The sequence below is a fragment of the Podarcis cretensis genome (assembly GCF_951804945.1).
Source record: "Podarcis cretensis genome assembly, chromosome: 1".
In the NCBI taxonomy this organism is placed as follows: Eukaryota; Metazoa; Chordata; class Lepidosauria; order Squamata; family Lacertidae; genus Podarcis; species Podarcis cretensis.
The window spans coordinates 127,920,886-127,940,355 of record NC_137170.1 but is presented as its reverse complement, the minus strand read 5'-3'; the positions used below and the strand labels follow the sequence as shown (position 1 = coordinate 127,940,355).

The 19,470-nt window shown below is 43.4% G+C and overlaps 1 protein-coding gene across 1 annotated transcript in view; it reads right to left on the bottom strand.

The window, feature by feature from the left end:
• Positions 1-13,733, bottom strand: part of PLCL1 (phospholipase C like 1 (inactive)) — a 190,479-nt gene extending 176,746 nt beyond the window's left edge. The window contains exon 1 of the mRNA XM_079976956.1: positions 13,187-13,733. Coding sequence (XP_079833082.1) covers positions 13,187-13,381 — 195 coding nt within the window. The 5' untranslated portion in view covers positions 13,382-13,733. The remainder of the gene's footprint in view (positions 1-13,186) is intronic.
• Positions 13,734-19,470: the final 5,737 nt, after the last annotated feature.

The window sequence follows — 19,470 nt, the reverse complement described above, 5'->3', positions numbered from 1 at the left end:
CCATATAACAGGGTAAACACAAGTTAGGCTATTGCTATCCACACACATCTGAATACAAGTCTGCCCCAAAGTATCAAAACAACTCCATTTGGATGCACCCATTGATGTGGGATGGAAACTTTTCTGCATAATTGTCTTCAAGACAGAACACTTTCGTGTGTGTGTGTGTGTGTGTGTGTGTGTGTATTTTCTTTCATTTTACCAGTTTATTAGGAACAATGAATGAATACCAACTGGAACTACAATAATAGGCAAGCTGGGGAGTTTCAAAATTTTAATTAATGGTTTTCAGTAATGTTTTTCAGATGATTATCCCTAGCAAGTATGCCAGTCAACAGTTCTTCAGAAGGCTAAAATTTATTAGTGTGTCATAGTACCCAGTGCCTTTGCTTTTATTCTTAAAATTTAAACAATGGAAAGGAAATGCACTGTAAGACTTAAAGCACATTAAATGTGCTTAAATTTTCCCTCCCAAATATTTCAGATCAAATGTTTGCGGTGTACTGGGTTAAAATACGAAGAGGGGTACTTTTTAAAGGCTTTGTTCACTAAATACAAGCTAAATATGACCACCCCCCAGGGCATGCGAAAAATTTCCAATGCAAGCTGAACATTTTCTAATTCAAAGTTTTCCAGAACACCCACATCACTAGCTGCACCTACACTTGTCCATAGGTGGGAAACAGGCATTTCTGAAGTGGAATAGATGCCAATCCAAAGCATTTGGGGTTACATTTAAATTGGACACATCTTCAAAAAGCTTCCCAAGGTAAAATGGTCTCTTTAAAACGACCTATCTCTCTCCATTATTTGTGGTATTACCTGTATATATGGACAAACAAGAGCCATGAGGTGGCACCGTCCAGGGAGTATGGGAAGATGGAACATCACCATGGAGTCTCTCTTAACTCTACATGGTGTCAGAGTGTAAAGTAACTATATAATCTCTACATTTGTGGTAAGAGGGAACTGCACACATGGAAAATGTCAGACGTAAATTGCTCCACCAAAGAAATTGAACAATACATACATGGTATGTAAAACTCAATCTGAGATATAATATCCACCGGATGTAGCCCAGAGTTTTGACAAGATAATCACTTCAGGTACCCAAAACCTTATGGTTGTAGGGATATTAAAATTGTACATGGCCCTGACATTCTATGATTTGACAATACAGAAATATTCTATTCTGCAGTGCCCTACTACAGAAAATATTATTTATTATTTAAATTTGTATGCTGCTTTTCCATATAAACCTGCTTCAAATGGCTCAGAATAAAACAAAAAATGGAGAGCCCTACATCATAACAACAACAACAACAACAACATTTTAATTGATAGCCTGCCCATCTGGCTAGGTTTCCCCAGCCACTCTGGGAGTCTTACAGCATATATAAAAACACAACAAAACATCAAACATTAAAATACAGAATATACTATACTAAATCATATCTAAATATAACATGACAAATCCAACAATAACTCAATTTATGTTAAAACATTTTTTTATTTGATTATTTAATTTCTGTACCACTTGATATATTAAAAATATCTCTAAGCAACAACAGACAACTTGAAACAAATATTCCAAAAATACAGTGTTATATATAAAAATGTTACATTAATACAAAGTTACACACACAAAGACAAACACTCTGTGTGTGTAACTTTGTATTAATGTAACATAACACACACACACACACACAAACACGTTTGTTGAGCTTCCCATGGGTCCAAAGTATTTACAGCTCTTTCTTCACCCTCTGTCCTCTCCTCCTCCAGCTACTAAAACACCATTTTTAAAAATCTGGTTCTTCTTTCCCATTTTTCCTTTCCATGGGCTTGTGCCCTCCAGATGTTTTTAGACCACAGCTCCCAACAGCCCCACAGTCAATGTTGGGTGTTACTGATGGGAACTGTACTCTAAAAAATTGGGGGTTGGGGGCAGCTCAGGAAGACTGGTGTAGCCTCTGTGGTAGTGTAGTGGCTGGAGAAACCCAGCCGGATGGGCAGGGTATAAATAAAAAATATTATTATTATTATTCATATCAAGAATTCAGATTCAGATTATCCAGTCATCCTAATGATTATCTGTATCTCTTGCATGCCAAAACGAGGGCATATTTGCAGAAACATCCTTGTAAACCTTGTAAACTTCAGTTTAAACTTACTGAGGAAGTAACAGATGAACTTAGATAGTACATCTTAGTTACATATATTGGGAAGATGTGATTATTCAAATTTTGAAATATTATGCATGTGTCAGCCCTGTTCTTCAATGCTCCTTTGGCATCATGCCTGGCTGGCTGCCTCAAATCTGCATTTACCCAGTAATTGCTCTACCGAAGCATAATAATTTCTGTGGAATATGTAACGAGCTAAATCACAAATCGGAGGCCATGCTAATATGGTCTCTAATGGGGAGAAAAACCAATTTGCTTCGCATAAAGAATACTACAGATGACCCCTGTGCAAAAGACATACAGTTGGAGACCATTGTTTTACTTCCCTGTTCAAGGCAACCTAAGAAGAATGGCATCAAAGACTGGCCAACAGGTACATATCCTACAAAAAACAATTTCATAACTTCCATGGTTAGACACCTTGAAAAATGTGTACATCTGTTATGTTTTATAGCAGCTGGTGATGGTAATATCCCAGTTCACCAAACAGAAGCAGGAAATCGGTCAGATAAACCTTTGGCTTGATTCAGCAGGACTCTTTTGACCTTTAATCTCAGTCAGTCAAAATAAGTCCTAAAAACTGTAATCTTTGAGGAAAGTATAATCCCTCTTTACGAATGACATGCTGCATTTTCTGGTTTGCTTTTAGGTGGATTGTGAGAATCTATGGCAATCCTAGCCCCTTCCACAGCCTCCCACCAACTCCCAAATCCCAGTGCTATCCTGTTTACCATCAGCATCCCTGAAAATCAATTCCAATTTTTACATCAATTTCAACTGCATATTTATTATTTAGACTATAACCTTTCCTTAAAGGAGCATCAGTATTGCCACATTTTCATAATTAAGATGCTTCATTACTGAGAATAATGTTACTTGAACACAATGACCAATTTTGCTTTAGTTCATTACTGTTCTAGACAACCATTGTATGATCACATTAATTTGCAGAGGCTGTCCAAATATTTAATCGTAAAATAAATATGTGGTTTCTTTCTGTAGGAAAAGCACATTAGATTTCCTATAGAAAGAGGCCACATTCTTCTTTTATGATGTGGACTGTTTCTCCACAGTAATGCAGTAACATACAACAGGTATTATTTTTGTAAACCATTTAGAGTGTTTTTATATATTAGAAAGATCAAGCAGTATATAGATTTTGTTAAATAAAACGTGGTGGAACGCTCTGTCACAAGAGACTAGGGCCCTGCGGGATTTGACATCTTTCCGCAGGGCCTGCAAGACGGAGCTGTTCTGCCTGGCCTTCGGCTCAGACTCACTCTGACCCCTTATATGGGATTTGGTATATAAATTTACCCTTGGCTTTTTTGCTGGCCCATGTAGGACCAGCATGGATAGCTAGCGCGGGGGAATATCTGATATTTCCTCCCTTTATGGTCTTGATTTATGGGCTACTACTAAAATGTAGTGGTGTTGTGGTCTAAACCACTGAGCTTTGGGCTTGCCGATCAGAAGGTCGGCGGATCGAATCCCCATGATGGGGTGAGCTCCTGTTGCTCAGTCCCTGCTCCTGCCAACCTAGCAGTTCGAAACCACGTCAAAGTGCAAGTAGATAAATAGGTACCGCTCCGGCGGGAAGGTAAATGGCTTTTCTGTGTGCTGCTCTGGTTCTCCAGAAGCAGCTTAGTCATGCTGGCCACATGACCCGGAAGCTGTACGCCAGCTCCCTCGGCCAATAAAGCGAGATGAGTGCCGCAACCCCAGAGACGTCCGTGACTGGACCTAATGGTCAGGGGTCCCTTTACCTTTACTAAATTGAGGCTGTATTTTAAGCCGTATTTTAATTAACTGTTTGTTGTTGTTGTTTTCCTATCACATTTTATTGTATTTTATATTTGGTGTTAGCCGCTCTGGCCGGGGAGGGTGGGGTATAAAATTTAAAAAAAATATATTATTATTAGGGCTTCCCAATTCTAATTTATCTATAGATTAATATCTGGTTGGGGATATACTAACAAATCCGTAAAAGAGCACCTTGTATATGTGGATCAGGACCTATCAAGAAGCTTGTACATTACATTTTATATTGCTCATTGTATGATTCACCCAGAATTAAATTTATCTCCCCTTTTCAGATTGCCTTAGGTCAACCAGATGATTTGAAAATCTGAAAATTAAATGGTTGATGGCAGATGCCAATAAGTGCATCAGCTATAAGGTAAAGGTAAAGGTACCCCTGCCCGTACGGGCCAGTCTTGACAGACTCTGGGGTTGTGCGCCCATCTCACTTAAGAGGCCAGGGGCCAGCGCTGTCCGGAGACACTTCCAGGTCACGTGGCCAGCGTGACATCGCTGCTCTGGCGAGCCAGAGCCGCACACGGAAACGCCGTTTACCTTCCCACTGGTAAGCGGTCCCTATTTATCTACTTGCACCTGGAGGTGCTTTCGAACTGCTAGGTTGGCAGGCGCTGGGACCGAGCAGCGGGAGCGCACCCCGCCGCAGGGATTCGAACCGCCGACCTTTCGATCGGCAAGCCCTAGGCGCTGAGGCTTTAACCCACAGCGCCACCTGCGTCCCACATCAGCTATAGGGTGGCACTATTTGCATTAGTGGTAAGAAAGATAAAGGCAACCTTTCTGGGTAGTGCAAGTGACAAACCCCTGGGATGCTGATTAAAAGGAATGTTTCTGAATTTTGAATATTGTAGATTTGTCCTGGTCTGGTGCAGGCAATGTCTTTCATTTTATAGTTTTGTGATTTGTGCTCATACTGTATTGTGATAGTCATTGGCTATAAACAATTAAATTTACTGACTATAGACAAATTACAGCAGAATAGGGAACCTATGGCCTCTAGATACTTTTGGATTCCAGCTCCCATCAGACCAGCCAGCATGACCAATCACTGGGGTGATAGTTGTGGCCCAACAATATCTGGAGGACCTCTGGTTCCTCATCCCTTACTTAGGGTGTTTAGTGCTACATGTTAGTTACCCCTCAGTTCTATGCTAAAAGGAAAAGCCAAAACAGGCAGAAAAAACACACCCAAACCTTCATGCCTTTATTGTGTAATCTGGCACAGATTACAAGCAATATTACACGGAAACTGTGTTAAAAATGATATACCTTTTACTTTCTTCACTGCAGTACAATTAATGTTTTCACCATATTCATTTCATGAGGGTGTTTTCACAAGTAACGCTGAGTAAGTTTTTGTCCTAAATGTATATCCTAAAAATATATATTTGTTAACATTCAGCAGCTTCATGCAGATGTTAGGGGATAAGGAACCCCACAATGAAGTCTCCACAGGGCCGAAGGTCACTCTTGAAACATCATCATCTGGAAATGACTATCCAAGTAGGACCAGAAGCACTGAAAAACAGTGCCACCCACCACTAACTCAGACAGCCACTCCAGAAGGATACCATGGTCAACGATATAAAAAATCACTGAGAGGTTGGGAAGAATTAAGATGGACACATTTCCAGAATGCAACCCGGTGCGCAGAAGCCTTGTCGTACTCCTTTCCCAATTATGAACCAATCAGTTGTTCCATATCCAGTTCTAACTGTAGCTTCTTGTCCCACATAGAAATTTCTCAGGAGACAAATGAGGTGATCAAGCACTCCCACTTCTTTAAGAACTTGCCATAGTTTGCTGTGGTCGACACAGACAAAGGCTTTTGCATAGTCAATGGAGCAGAAGTAGATGTTTTTCTGGAACTCTCTAGCTTTCTCCATAATCCAGCGCATGTTTGCAATTTGGTCTCTGGTTCCTCTGCCCCTTGAAAATCCAGCTTGCACTTCTATTAATAATGGACAATTCAGAATGCACCCAATTCAAAGTGTAAGGTGGACCTTTAAAAAATATAGGGCCCAAACTAATTCATCCAAACTCAGACCACATTCAAGTTGGACTATGCAATCTCCACAACTCCCATCAATATGTAAGCTAGAGAAAGGTTATTTAGCGATGTCAACATACAGGCCATGAGACTTTGGGCATATTTAAGCTATGGATTTATCTTCCACAAGATGCAGTGATGACCAACAACTTGGATTGGTTTAAAATACAATGAGACAAATTCATAGGTGAGTGAGTCTATCAATGGCTATTAGCCACAATGTCTATGTTCTACCTTCACTGTTGGAGACCTAGCTGCTGATAATTGTAGGTGGGGAGAGTGAAGGCTTCCCATGGGCATCTGGCTGGCATCTGTGGGAACTGGATCCTGGACTTTGGCCTGATCCAGCAGGGCTCTTCTTGTGTTCTTACCATATCCAGTCCCACCAGCATCTGCCAGAGAAAAGATTAACTTTGCAAAAAGAACAAGGGAGCAAGGATTCATGAGAGGCTGTCCCTCTTGAGACATTTTGGTGTTTCAAGTTGGAAGTTCATGTTCTCAATATGTTAGATAGGTAGCCCCCCCCCCCCCGTCACTTTTATTTCATTCACTCTATAGAAGTAACATTCAGAAACATGCGGCCTCATCTAATGCATATTTCCTCCGAAGTCTTATTTAGTTCAAGGAGGTGTGCAGAGTGCTTCATTCCAAGTTTGCTTTATTAAAAGAAAAAGACAGACGTGTACTCTCCTTCTGGCATCCTTGTATTGCAAACCAGACGTCTGAAATATCTTAACTGCCTGACCCACAGTATCTTATAAGAGCACAAGCTGAATGAAATTAAGCATTAAATTCTCTGTTATCGGTGGCTTTTAAAGGGTAAAGATGTCAGTGAGATGAATAGAAGTTCCTGAAGCAAAAAAAAACAGCCCATTAGCAAGGCACTCGAATCACTTTCCAAGGAAGACATGCCTTCCAGCTACTGAAAGTCAGAACAGCTTTCCTGCCACTCATAGCCGTTCAAGTTTAAGAGCTCCATGTGTCTCACCCCTTCCTCAGTCCATCATCCAAAGGATGTTGCATCAGTCACAAGCGCTGTCAGAGACAAACTACACACTAAACATTAATGGAACAAATTGCCAACAAGGTTTGGTAAGGTGAGGGTTAAAGGTGTTCTGAGGAACTTAACCCTTCCCCTCACCATTTTTCTGTTGATCCACCTCTCCCCACCCCCCACAATCTACTTCTCCAACTCCCATGAAGTGCCAGGTGCATGCTTACAAAGCTGCACACTACACAAGCATGCTTTAAAAGCCCACTTAAAAACAAAATGAAATGAAAAAACAAAAAAAAACCCTCCTTGCACTTGTAAAACTATCTAGTCAAAGAGAAGTATTTCCATTTACTATCTCCCTCTTGCAGCCTTAAGTGGCACAATCCACTATGCTGAACTGAGCAAATGTATAATCGCTAAACATGCTTCAGTCTTGTAAGGTCTTCAGAAAAAACCACAGCAGCACAATGCCCATGAAAGCGAATGAGGATTATGCCAGAGGGTCACCTTGAGGATGCTATATACTCCACAACTAATAGAGAGTGACAACTTCCTCCACGAACGTTGAAATTAATAAAGAAAAAGCTGGTTTACAAGATGTTCAACGTCAGCAAGTCAACCAGTAGCCTTCTTTCCTACAGTTTTTTCTTCTAAGACTGGGAGGTACAGAGAGAGAGAAAACTACAGATAACAAAAGATCAAGCAAGCAGAAGAAACATTGCAACCAGATGGCAGAAGAAAGATACTCAAGGAATTCCAGATCAAAGTTTGTTCTGTCCTGCATGTTGGGTGGGGGAGCTTACTGAAACAAAGCAGATGGCAATCAGCAAGACACATGGCATCTTCTATCATTTCCATTCATTTGTAGCACTACATCAGAGTAAGACGTAATAAAAAGCTTCAAACACGTCTTATATGATTAATAATAATAATCAAATGTCCCATCCAGAATACCATTCGTGAGCCTTACAATGTAGGCCTTACCATGTCTAAATATGTCAAATGTCACTCAGTGGGTGTTACTCCCAGATAAGTAGGGTTAAGTTTGCAGACTTACTCTGTACTCTTTAATCTGACTAACAGCAACAAGCATTCTGATGAGGTTGTTGTTTTAAATTTTGTTCAATAATTATGATAAATACCAATATCAGTGACATGGCTCTGAAGGTCCAAACAAAAACTGAAGCTAATAGGTTTCTTTCTTGGTTGCTCGCCACCTAGCTAGGTGAATTTAGTGGGCAGAAGTGAGATGGCTTTTTCCATGGTGGCCCCATGGCTCTCTCCTTTGTAGTGAAATAACCAGGAGAGTTGTGTTTTCATAGTTTGGGCTTAGTGAGTGTTTGATTATTGGTGTTTGAAAAAGAAATTACCCTGAATTTTAGATTTTTGCATTGCTGTTGCATTTTTCCATTTTTATTATGTGTGCTACACTGAGACAGTTCTGCTCAGAAAGGCAGCTCTTAAATACTTTTGATAAAATAAAATATTAACAACTGGCTCAGACTAGATTATTCACAGATTTCAGGAAACAATCTACCAGATTGGCAATTATAGCAAGTGGAGCTGTGGTCTAAACCACAGAGCCTAGGACTTGCCAATCAGAAGGTCAGCGGTTCGCATCCCCGCAACGGGGTGAGCTCCCGTTGCTCGGTCCCTGCACCTGCCAACCTAGCAGTTCAAAAGCACGTCAAAGTGCAAGTAGATAAATAGGTACCGCTCCAGTGAGAAGGAAAACGGCGTTTCCGTGCGCTGTTCTGGTTCGCCAGAAGTGGCTTAATTATGCTGGTCACATGACCTGGAAGCTGTACACCGGCTCCCTCAGCCAATAAAGCGAGATGAGCGCGGCAACCCCAGAGTCGGTCACAACTGGACCTAATGGTCAGGGGTCCCTTTACCTTTACCTTTATCAGAAAATTAGCAGGTAGCAGCCAGGAATGCTCTTGTCTTGTGTATTGTGTTCAACCTACCAAGGCACCTTACAATCACAACCCTACAAAGTACCGGCAAGTTGTTAGAGGGAGAGAGCTTTACAAGACCACAGAATGGTCAGCCACAGCAGGGCTGAGCAAGAAGAAGAAGAGGAGTTTGGATTTGATATCCCGCTTTATCACTACCTGAAGGAGTCTCAAAGCAGCTAACATTCTCCTTTCCCTTCCTCCCCCACAACAAACACTCTGTGAGGTGAGTGAGGCTGAGAGACTTCAGAGAAGTGTGACTGGCTCAAGGTCACCCAGCAGCTGCAGGTGGAGGAGCTGGGACGCGAACCCGGTTCACCAGATTACGAGTCTACCGCTCTTAACCACTACACCACGCTGAGCAAAAATATAAACCACATCCATACCTGAGCACTCTAGTCATCATACTAGCCATGTAGAATCAATGAACGGACATACCATTCCACATGCTGACAAACCATTCCCACTTCTAAATATAACGCTCCACTGAACTCCAAGAATGACCTGTCTGCTGACACCCTACTTCACATCTTAAGAAAAGGCCACATATAGGGCAAATCTATTTCTTTGTTTACCCAGAAGTCCAATTTCCATTGGTACTTACTCCCTAGTCAGAATACACAGGATTTCAGTCTTAGCAATTCAGAACCTCCCCAGTCAGCACATCATCGCTTATTATTACCTCCACTAGGTATGTTTTGTAATGTAAAAATATACTTCTGTGGTTTTCAGAGCCACCCCAAAGAAGCAAGTTTCATCATAGGTCACATACACAAACAGCATTCTCATAATACATCACTTTCATTTTTTCTTTTTCATACAGATCTCTAGCTCTTTAAAAATAAAATAGAAATGATTTTTACATGGTTTTCGCTGGCTGGCAAGATAGCTACAGCAAGGGAAAGCTATGGAACTGAACTCCTGCTTTTAATATAAATTCATAACCTATGTCCACTGTCAAATAACAATTAACACAATTACTAAATGCTTAGCAATCTGTATGCTGTGCCCCAGCATCTTAATAAAGCTTCTCTCTCAAAAACAGGCATAATACTTCCCTTTTCTCAAACTTTGTTTTTAAAGTATTCACAGCAACTATTCCTTGTACAGTCACTCCCCCAAACAAAAACAAGAAAAATCACTTTCCGTATAATCTTCAATTCAAAATAACTACACTTGTGCACCCCAATCTTTATACTCCCCAGTCTTAACTCCTATGCTGCTCAGAAGATAACACAAGGTTATGTTTAGTAGTTTGAAATTGTCTGAAGGTCCAACTTCATTACTACCGTTAGGCAGGCACCCTCCCTCTACTGTTTTAGACACCTGCTTATTTCAACAAGCTTCGCCAGACATATAAATTTAGTTATGTACACTGGTTCATAACACTTTGTCTAATTTATCTGTGCATTCTTGATTTTATATTGTTTTACAGACACGGCGCTGTGGGTTAAACCACAGAGACTAGGACTTGCCAGTCAGAAGGTCGGTGGTTCGAATCCCTGTGATGGGGTGAGCTCCCGTTGCTTGGTCCCTGCTCCTGCCAACCTAGCAGTTCAAAAGCATGTCAAAGTGCAAGTAGATAAATAGGTACCGCTCCGGCAGGAAGGTAAATGGCATTTCCGTGTGCTGCTCTGGTTTACCAGATGTAGCTTAGTCATGCTGGCCACATGACCCAGAAGCTGTACGCTGGCTCCCTCGGCCAATAAAGCGAGATGAGCGCCGCAACCCCAGAGTCGGTCACGACTGGACCTAATGCTCAGGGATCCCTTTACCTTTTTACACACACCCATTACAGATCTTTTAAGATTAAGCACTTTAGTTACTGTATGCAGGAAAACAAAGCGCTGGTGGTAAACTCTGGATGATGCAGTCCCAGCCACATTGGAAGGGACCCTGAGGATCATGTAGTCCAACCCCCGGCAGTGCAGGAATATGCAGCTGTCCCATACAGGGATTGAACCTGCAACCTGCAACCTTGGTGTTATCAGCACCATACACTAACCAACTGAGCTATCCTGTGCTGTAGATACATGGCTGAACCTTGAATGTGTACATATGTTTCTACATAGAAAGCACATAGGTAAAGGTAAAGGTACCCCTGACAATTAGGTCTATAGGCCAAGGGAGCCGGCGTTTGTCCGCAGACAGCTTCCGGGTCATGTGGTCAGCATGACTAAGCTGCTTCTGGCGAACCAGAGCACTGCACGGAAACACCGTTTACCTTCCCGCTGGAGCGGTACCTATTTATCTACTTGCACTTGACGTGCTTTTGAACTGCTAGGAGGGCAGGAGCTGGGACCGAACAACGGATTTGAACTGCCGACCTTCTGATCGGCATGCCCTAGGCTCTGTGGTTTAGACCACAGCGCCACCCGCGTCCCCATAGAAAGCACATAGTCTGACTAAAACATAAATGGAGCCCCCTTGATGGTAACTTACTGAAAATATAAGCTGCATTTCCTGCCCAAGCCTGGTCAGCTCCTAGCCCAGGCTGGACAGCCAACCAACGGAAGAATCTTCAGTAACTCAGGGATGAGAAGAAGCACCTGAACGTCTCTGCTTTGCAAATTTACACAACTGAGTGGGCAAAATTGGGAGCCTATTTTACCGCTCTTTAAGCATCCTTCCTTGTACCCAATGAAAACTGGACACACAGCAATAATCAAGAATAACTCCAGGGCCAAAGCTGTGGGCATCTTGTCCCATAATTCTTTTTCTACATAGGGGTGTTTTAACTTGGAACTGTTTAAATTGTATTGTTTATGGATAAATTTTGATGTATTGTTTTTAGATATGGGCCAATGGCCGTAATAAACCAATCAATTTTTCTACAAATATCCTCTTGATCCGACTTCATTTAAACAAATGAAGAAGCTCCTCCCACCTGATTATTCCGCATATGTGTTGCGTCATATAAAAGTTTTTCTGCTGAGTAAAAAAATGTAACACTCACTGACAGTTTCCTAGTTAAACTGGCAGGGCTTACTGTACTGTTATTGTATGATTTTACCTGCTTGACTAGCAGCAGATTAAATTTAAAGCAGATCTGAAATCAAACCATGGAGCGCAGCAGTTGCTCCAAGCACTTCCAGGAATAAGCAATAAAAAAGGTGGCGGCAGTACGTGAAGGGATGCCTGATTTGGAGTAACTCCTGCTATCCTGGATAGTTCCAATTAGCTTAATGCAACCATCCGAGATGCAGCCTCCTCCAAGAACCCTTTAAAGCACCACTGCCAAACAGCATGGCCAAGCCAGCTCAAAGGATGAAACGCAGGCACAGGACATAAGACTGAAGCAAAGCGCAATGTAGCTACTCCATGGAAAAAGGGAAAGTACGAACTCCTCTCCTGGCTGTTATTTCCAAGCCTAAGTTAGGAAAAGCAAACAACCACAGCACATGTTGACATGGCGTTCATAAGAACCAGTCATCCAACATCATCCTTACCCGCCAAAGACATTCCAGAGGATTACACATTATTCTGGTACAATAAATAGTCACAGCAAGAGGGGATACAGGTAGTGGTAGATCTGACTACTGTATAGGGAAATTTCCTCTCTTTTCTTCTTCTTCAATATTTCAACTATTTCCCTGCTTGCAACAAAGAGAACTGACCACGTGGTGAGCCAGTCCTCAGCAAAAGGAGGTGGTGGTCGTGGCTGTCTCCATCCATCACCTGTGACAATTCTCTTCCTTTTCAGAAACTACCGACGCCCCTTCCTCTCCGCATGTTCCACTTGCAGCCGAACCTCAGAAAAGAAACTTTTAAAGGAAGCAAGTCGGAAGTATCTCTACCTCTCCCTCCGCCCCCCCCCAAAAAAATCTCCCTCTTCTGCATGTACCGAAATACACGCCGGATTTCTCCCACCCTCCCGTGAACATCGCCACAGCTTAAGTGGCCTAGACAGGCGCCCCCAAACTGTGTGGGTTCATGGTTTTCTATTAAAAGGGGGTGGCGCTCGTCGGAGCTGCGCTACACGTGTAACCACATCCCGATCGTAGAGGGATGGAAAAGGAGAGGAGCTGATTTTTTCTGACTAGCTCGCAGCAGCAGCAGCAGCAGCAGCAGCAGCATCCCGGGTGTAGCGAGCGAGCGAGCGAGCCGAGCGGCTGAACACGCGCGGCGGCGCCGGGCGTCACGTGTGAACCCAGCCACCCACCCTCCAGCGGCCAATCCTTACCTTAATGATGCTGCTTCTGCGAGGGGTCGCCCTGGCCGCTTCGAGGAGGACCGCTTCGGGGTCGGCGGCGGCGGCGACGGAGGCCAGAGACACCCCGCTCCTGCGCTCCCTCCTCCGGGGGGGCGCCTCCTCGGGCTCCGGGAAAGGCTCCGAGTCGCCTTCGCCCGCCGCGGGCGCCGGGGTTGCTTCTGCCATGGCGAAGCGGAGCCGCGTCAACTTCGAGGGGCGCCAGGCTGAATAAAATAAAATTTAAAAAAACACCCTTTTCTCCTCTTCCCCCTTCCTAAAGCGCCGCTGAGGCAAGTTTCCGCGAAGGAGACGTCGCGCTCGCCTGCTGCATTTTCTGTGGAGATATGAGGAGAAAAGCCGCCGGGCTCAGGCGCCCCTCCGCAGCCGCCGGGGCTCCGTCGCAAGCGGGGAAGGGCAGGGCGGGGAGGCGCTAAACTTGGGACAATGAGGGAGTTTTGCAGCTGAGGAGAATCGTGAGGCGAGGCGAGAGCTCGCGCACTCCGCCTCCCTCTCCTCCTCCTCCTGCTGCTGCTGCTGCTGCGCGCGCTCTTCGTCCTCTTTTTCCCCTCACACCCATTCACTCGCGCGGGGGGCGCCGGTCACGGCCCCCTCTTTCCCGCCTCCTCAGAAGCCCCATTTGAGCGCGCACATCTCCGGGCTCCCCGCCGCCGCCAGCCCAGCCCGCCAACCGGCAGGAAGTGCCGCCGGTTTCAACTCCCCTCACACACTCGCGCTTCTCTTTCTTTTCTGTTGTGACAGGGCCGGGGCTTGTGTGTTTTGACAGGCGGAGGCTGACGGGCAGCAGCCCCGACCACTCCGCCGAGGGGAAGCGCTCCGCTCGGCCAATCGCCGCGCCGAGGGGGCGGGGCCGGGGAGGCCCAGAGCGAGCGGAACGCGCTCCCTTCTGGAGATCGCTAGGTTCCCCGAGGGGTTTCGACGGGGCGGGAATGCACGGGGTTGGAGGGCATTAATTAGCCTTTGGCTAATGAAGCGGCCTTTGACCTTTAAAGTTGTGTGCGTGGTGGGGATTTATTGTGTTTGTTTGTTGTGTTTTTATATTGTTAACTGCCCTGTGATCCTCGCAGGAAGGGCGGTATAGAAATATTATTAGTAGTATTATTAGTATTATTATCATTACCACTCCCTTCCCCATGCAGGAAACCCACAACTACAGCCCATTTTAATGTCTCTTTTCTCAAAAAGTGACCACCTTTTTAATCATTCAGGTCTACCGTTTGCAGCCCTATAATCAGAGATCTGGAGGCCAAGACCACTAAGGAGTCTAACAGCCGATAATGATTTCAAATATAATAACAACATAAAAACTCTCATCGAAAGTTTAAAAGGACTTGTTTTAAATGGTTTTGAAATTAGAAAGGTAACATTTCCTGGCACCAAAATAGCATCAAAGAACGTCCGCTTGGAAAAAGGCTCTCTGGAAAGGGCATTCCACAGCCAGGGAGCCACCACCGAAAAGACCCTGTATCCCGTGGCCACTTTACTATAGGTCCCGCCTTCAGTATTGAAAAACATACAATATCAAATGCATTTTCAGTGATGCTGGTTTCTGCCCAAGCATAACTTAGCTAACGAAAGAGGAAGAGTATGATCCGAAATGAGTTTTATTTCTTTTTCACTTCACAGTTGGATGCAATTTGGTATAAAGTACATCTTTTATCCCCAGAATCCACACAGTGTTCAAGGTTTCTTTCTATTTAGCACCTATAATTGAGAATAAAACACTCAGGGCTGTAAAATTACTGCAGATATGATGCATGAACATGAAAGGGGGGAAAATGTTGGATATTTCTGGAGGTACTGGGAAAATTGCTATCATAAATAATTAAGGGCATGTCATATCTTACCTTTAGCCAATTTACTGGTAGACATTTGTTCATGCAGTCCTTAAACAAACGCCCAGGAAAAAGTGGGATTAGTTAGGTTAGCCTAAACTAGCTGTCAGGCTTTGTAGCTGGTGAAGTTCCAGGAAATTATAGAATCTTTAGGCAGATGCAGTATTCATCTCCTCACTCACAAGGATTCATATGGGATGAGAGATGTAACTGTTCCCCCACCACCACCATACAGAATTGCTGTATTATCCCAAGGTGACTTGGGAAGAGCTGTTGCTTTATTCTGATTGTGTTTTCTATGTGCACTGGATAGCTCAGTTGGTTAGAGTATGGTAGTGATAATGCGAAGGTTGCAGGTTCAGTCCCCATATGGGACAGCTATAAATTCCTAAATTGCAGGGGGTTGAACTTCATGATCCTCAGGGTCCCTTCCCAGTTCTATGATTCTACTTTTATGAGAGCTAAGGGATCTCTTTCTCTATTTCCATTTCTGTGGCCAGAATTGGATTAGTAAAGGTAAAGGGACCCCTGACCATTAGGTCCAGTCGTGGCCAACTCTGGGGTTGCGGCGCTCATCTCGCTTTATTGGCCGAGGGAGCCGGTGTACAGCTTCCGGGTCATGTGGCCAGCATGACTAAGCCGCTTCTGACGAACCAGAGCAGCGCACGGAAACGCCGTTTACCTTCCTGCTGGAGCGGTACCTATTTATCTACTTGCACTTTGACGTGCTTTTGAACTGCTAGGTTGGCAGGAGCAGGGACTGAGCAACGGGAGCTCACCCCGTCGCAGGGATTCGAACCGCCAACCTTCTGATCAGCAAGCCCTAGGCTCTGTGGCTTAGACCACAGCGCCACCCGCATCCAATTGGATTAGTAGCCCGGTCCAAATATCTTGACTCACAACAAGAGGCTGCATGGAAGGATCAGATCAGTGGTACTTGGGACTTATGTACATAAGTCACCCATGTTCAGAAAGTTTCAGAATATTGTTTCATTTATTTTATTTTAGATATCTTTGCCAACTTTTAGTGCAAAGCCCTCACAAGGTGGCTGACATAAAAAGAATAAAACAATCTTATGCAGTCATTTTAAACAGTACAAATTTCTGTCCCAGCTTCTGCCAACCTAGCATTTCGCAAGTACACCAGTGCAAGTAGATAAATAGGTACTGCTGCGGCGGGAAGGTAAACGGCGTTTGAGTGCGCTCTGGCTTCCGTCACGGTGTCCCGTTGCACCAGAAGCAGTCTAGTCATGCTGGCCACATGACCCAGAAAGCTGTCTGCAGACAAACAGTGGCTCCCTTGGCCTGAAGCGAGATGAGCATCGCACCCCATAATCGCCTTTGACTGGACTTAACCATCCAGGGGTCCTTTAGCTTTACTTTACTTTACTTTAGATTACATGCAGAGCTTTTTTCTGGAAGTACTAAAGGGTATGCAGTACTGGCACCTTTTTATTCTAAAAGAAATGCACTGCCTACGTGATACTGCACGGTGGTTGGTATGTCAAGAGAAAAATTACTTTAGCACATTACCCTTTCTCGTGTTCTGTCACAATGTGAAAAACCATGTGCTGATGCTGATGGACTTTGGAGAGCATAGCCAGAACCTTCACTCTTTGGTCCTTTGCAGCTTTGAAGGCCGGTGTACTTTTGAAAGAGTTTAACTGCTTTGAAAAATAGCGCTGAGATCAGGCAAGAAGAAGCTTTTCAGAAACAAGATCGCCCTCTAGCTTTTATCCGTAGAACATTCGCTCAGCAAAAGTTAACGTTGCTCTCAAGGAGCATCCGTATCCTGGAGTCTTCCCTTTATTGGGCTTCCAAATCAGACTGTTCTTCACCATAGAATGACCCTTGGAATCAAATCAGTTTAAATGCTTTGAATTTCGGTTGATGTCAAAGGCTATGAGCTGAACTCAGCATGCGCCAGAAATTATGACACACGCCAGGGCTCTCAACAAGTGTGAGAGAGCCTTGGCTTCAAGATGTTGGAGGGACTGCACAGGTGTTGAGGTGTAACATCCACTAAGCTTGAGCATAGATCAGGAAACATAGACATTTGTTTAATTAGCGAACCCAACAACCAAAACAAATTAAATGCAAAGGCTGCATGCTTTTGACTTAATTTTCTGACTTGACATAAACAATGGCAGAAATTAAAACAAAACCAACATAGCCTCAAAAAGATTTTAAATATCCAGTGACCTTGAAACACCTGGAGAAATAAAAAGGTCTTAAGGTGATGAAGACAAGAAAGCTGGTGTCAACAGAGCCTTCCAGAGAGGAGCATTCAATAACCAGGGAAACCCGGCAGAAAAGGCAAGCCTTTCTCAAACTCACCTTATTTCTGAATTTAGGAATTTGGAGAAAGGCCTCTGATTTTAATAATTAGGTGGCTCCTAAAGGGAGGAAATACTCCTTCAGGTATCCAAGACTTCAGCCCTTTAAAACTCCTGTTTTTAAATGTGCTAGGAAATTGACTGGGTGCTGGTGAGTTACAGAATTTCTAAACTGGTGAGATTCCAGTCCTGGTTAGTAATCCAGCTGCCGTATTTTGTATTAACCGAAGTTACTGATGTTACTGGATGCAACAATAAAGAAGTCCAATAACGCGACGACGTCAGGGCATGGCAGGATAACTGTGGCAAGGTTACGTATATCTGTCCAGGACAGTTTGCAGACAGCACACCAGCTATAACTAGTAAACTTTGTGTCCCTGAGGGCTTCTGATTGTCGGATCAGCTCCAAGCTGCAAACATGATCCTCGGGGAAGTGCAACCACGTAGAAATAAGGTAAGAATCTACTGCTTCTTTTTAATTTCCTTCTGGAAAGGTTTTTTTAAAAAAACAACAACAACCTGTATAATTAGTAATAACATTGCTAGTAAAGTACAATGTTTGGCAAAAGATATATATATAGTGATGTTGAAAACCTGATGTTTCAAACAGTTTTAGGAGGAATGTTCTATTTCTTAGGAAAGTGTAGAGCTTTTTTTCAGCTGGACCTCTCAGGTGGGCGCCATTGCCATTACTGTATAAGAGAACAAGGGAGAAGTTCGTGGTCAGCTCCGACACCTCTTTTTCTAGAAAGATAACACGGGAAAAGTGGATATGCTTTTGCAATTCTGGAATCAAACAAGTATTTGTCACAATCTAAGCTTAGAGGTGTAAGAAATTATATTTTAAAAATACACAAAATGGGCACCCGTGCTTAATCGCATTTTCTTTTTAATGTGAGTCTTATATGAATGGACCACTGAATATGTTTAAGCCTAATGACAACCTATTTCGTGTATTGTGTATATACACTTTTTCCTGTTTGTATCGTTTGTGATATAGCATAGCTTAGTGATAGCACCGTTTACAAATGAATATGCTGTGTTCCATCTTTTTGATATATTGGTATATTCATTTCACTCAGAGGCAGCTTACGCTAAAATCCCTCAAGAAATGCAATGAGGCACAAAAATATGAAGTCTGGATCAGAATGCACAGGTCCATTAAATTCACATATGGGTGGGTTTTTTTCAATTTTATGAAGAAGTATTATGGACTTGTAATGTCAGCTGGTACAATGGAATCTATTTTTAACCTCAGTCTGCAACATAAACCTTAATTTTATACATATAAAATCATAGACTCATAGAATTGTAAAGTTGGAAGGGACTATGAGGATTATTTAGTCCAACCTCATGGAATGTTATATGTCAAACTTTCCTCTTTCTCTGTATTTCTTTCTCCTCCTTTCACGGACCTTTCTCGTCTTAAAAATGTCACTTTTTAAAGGGGGAGGGCTCAGCTTACTTGTGAGTAAGCTGAAGACCACTTATCTGTACATCAGAAGATACAGTGGTACCTCGGGTTACATACGCTTCAGGTTACATACGCATCAGGTTACAGACTCTGTTAACCCAGGAATAGTACCCCGGGTTAAGAACTTTGCTTCAGGATGAGAACAGAAATCGTGCTCCAGCGGTGTGGCAGCAGCAGGAGGCCCCATTAGCTAAAGTGGGGCTTCAGGTTAAGAACAGTTTCAGGTTAAGAACGGACCTCCGGAACAAATTAAGTACTTAACCCGAGGTACCACTGTAATGTTGTTTGATAGTGTAGCACCAAACTGGGGCAGCATTTCATGGAAGTGAACGGGGACGAAATGTGAAAATGGACTGCCATTTTACAATGGTACCCACAATGACTACAAACTCACTTCCCTAAGAGTTTATTCAGTGTGTGTTATTGTGCCAATATAATATTATTTTTTTCAGTGTGCACCATTATAATTTTTCAACACAAAAATCCATCAGCCATTTTGTTCCCCATTCACCTAGCTCTCTGGCATCTGTTTGTTCCTATTCACAGCCAGCTTAGACTTAATTGACCCTAAAGCAGTTGGTGTCATAATTTTGCCGTTTCACTTCCCCACTT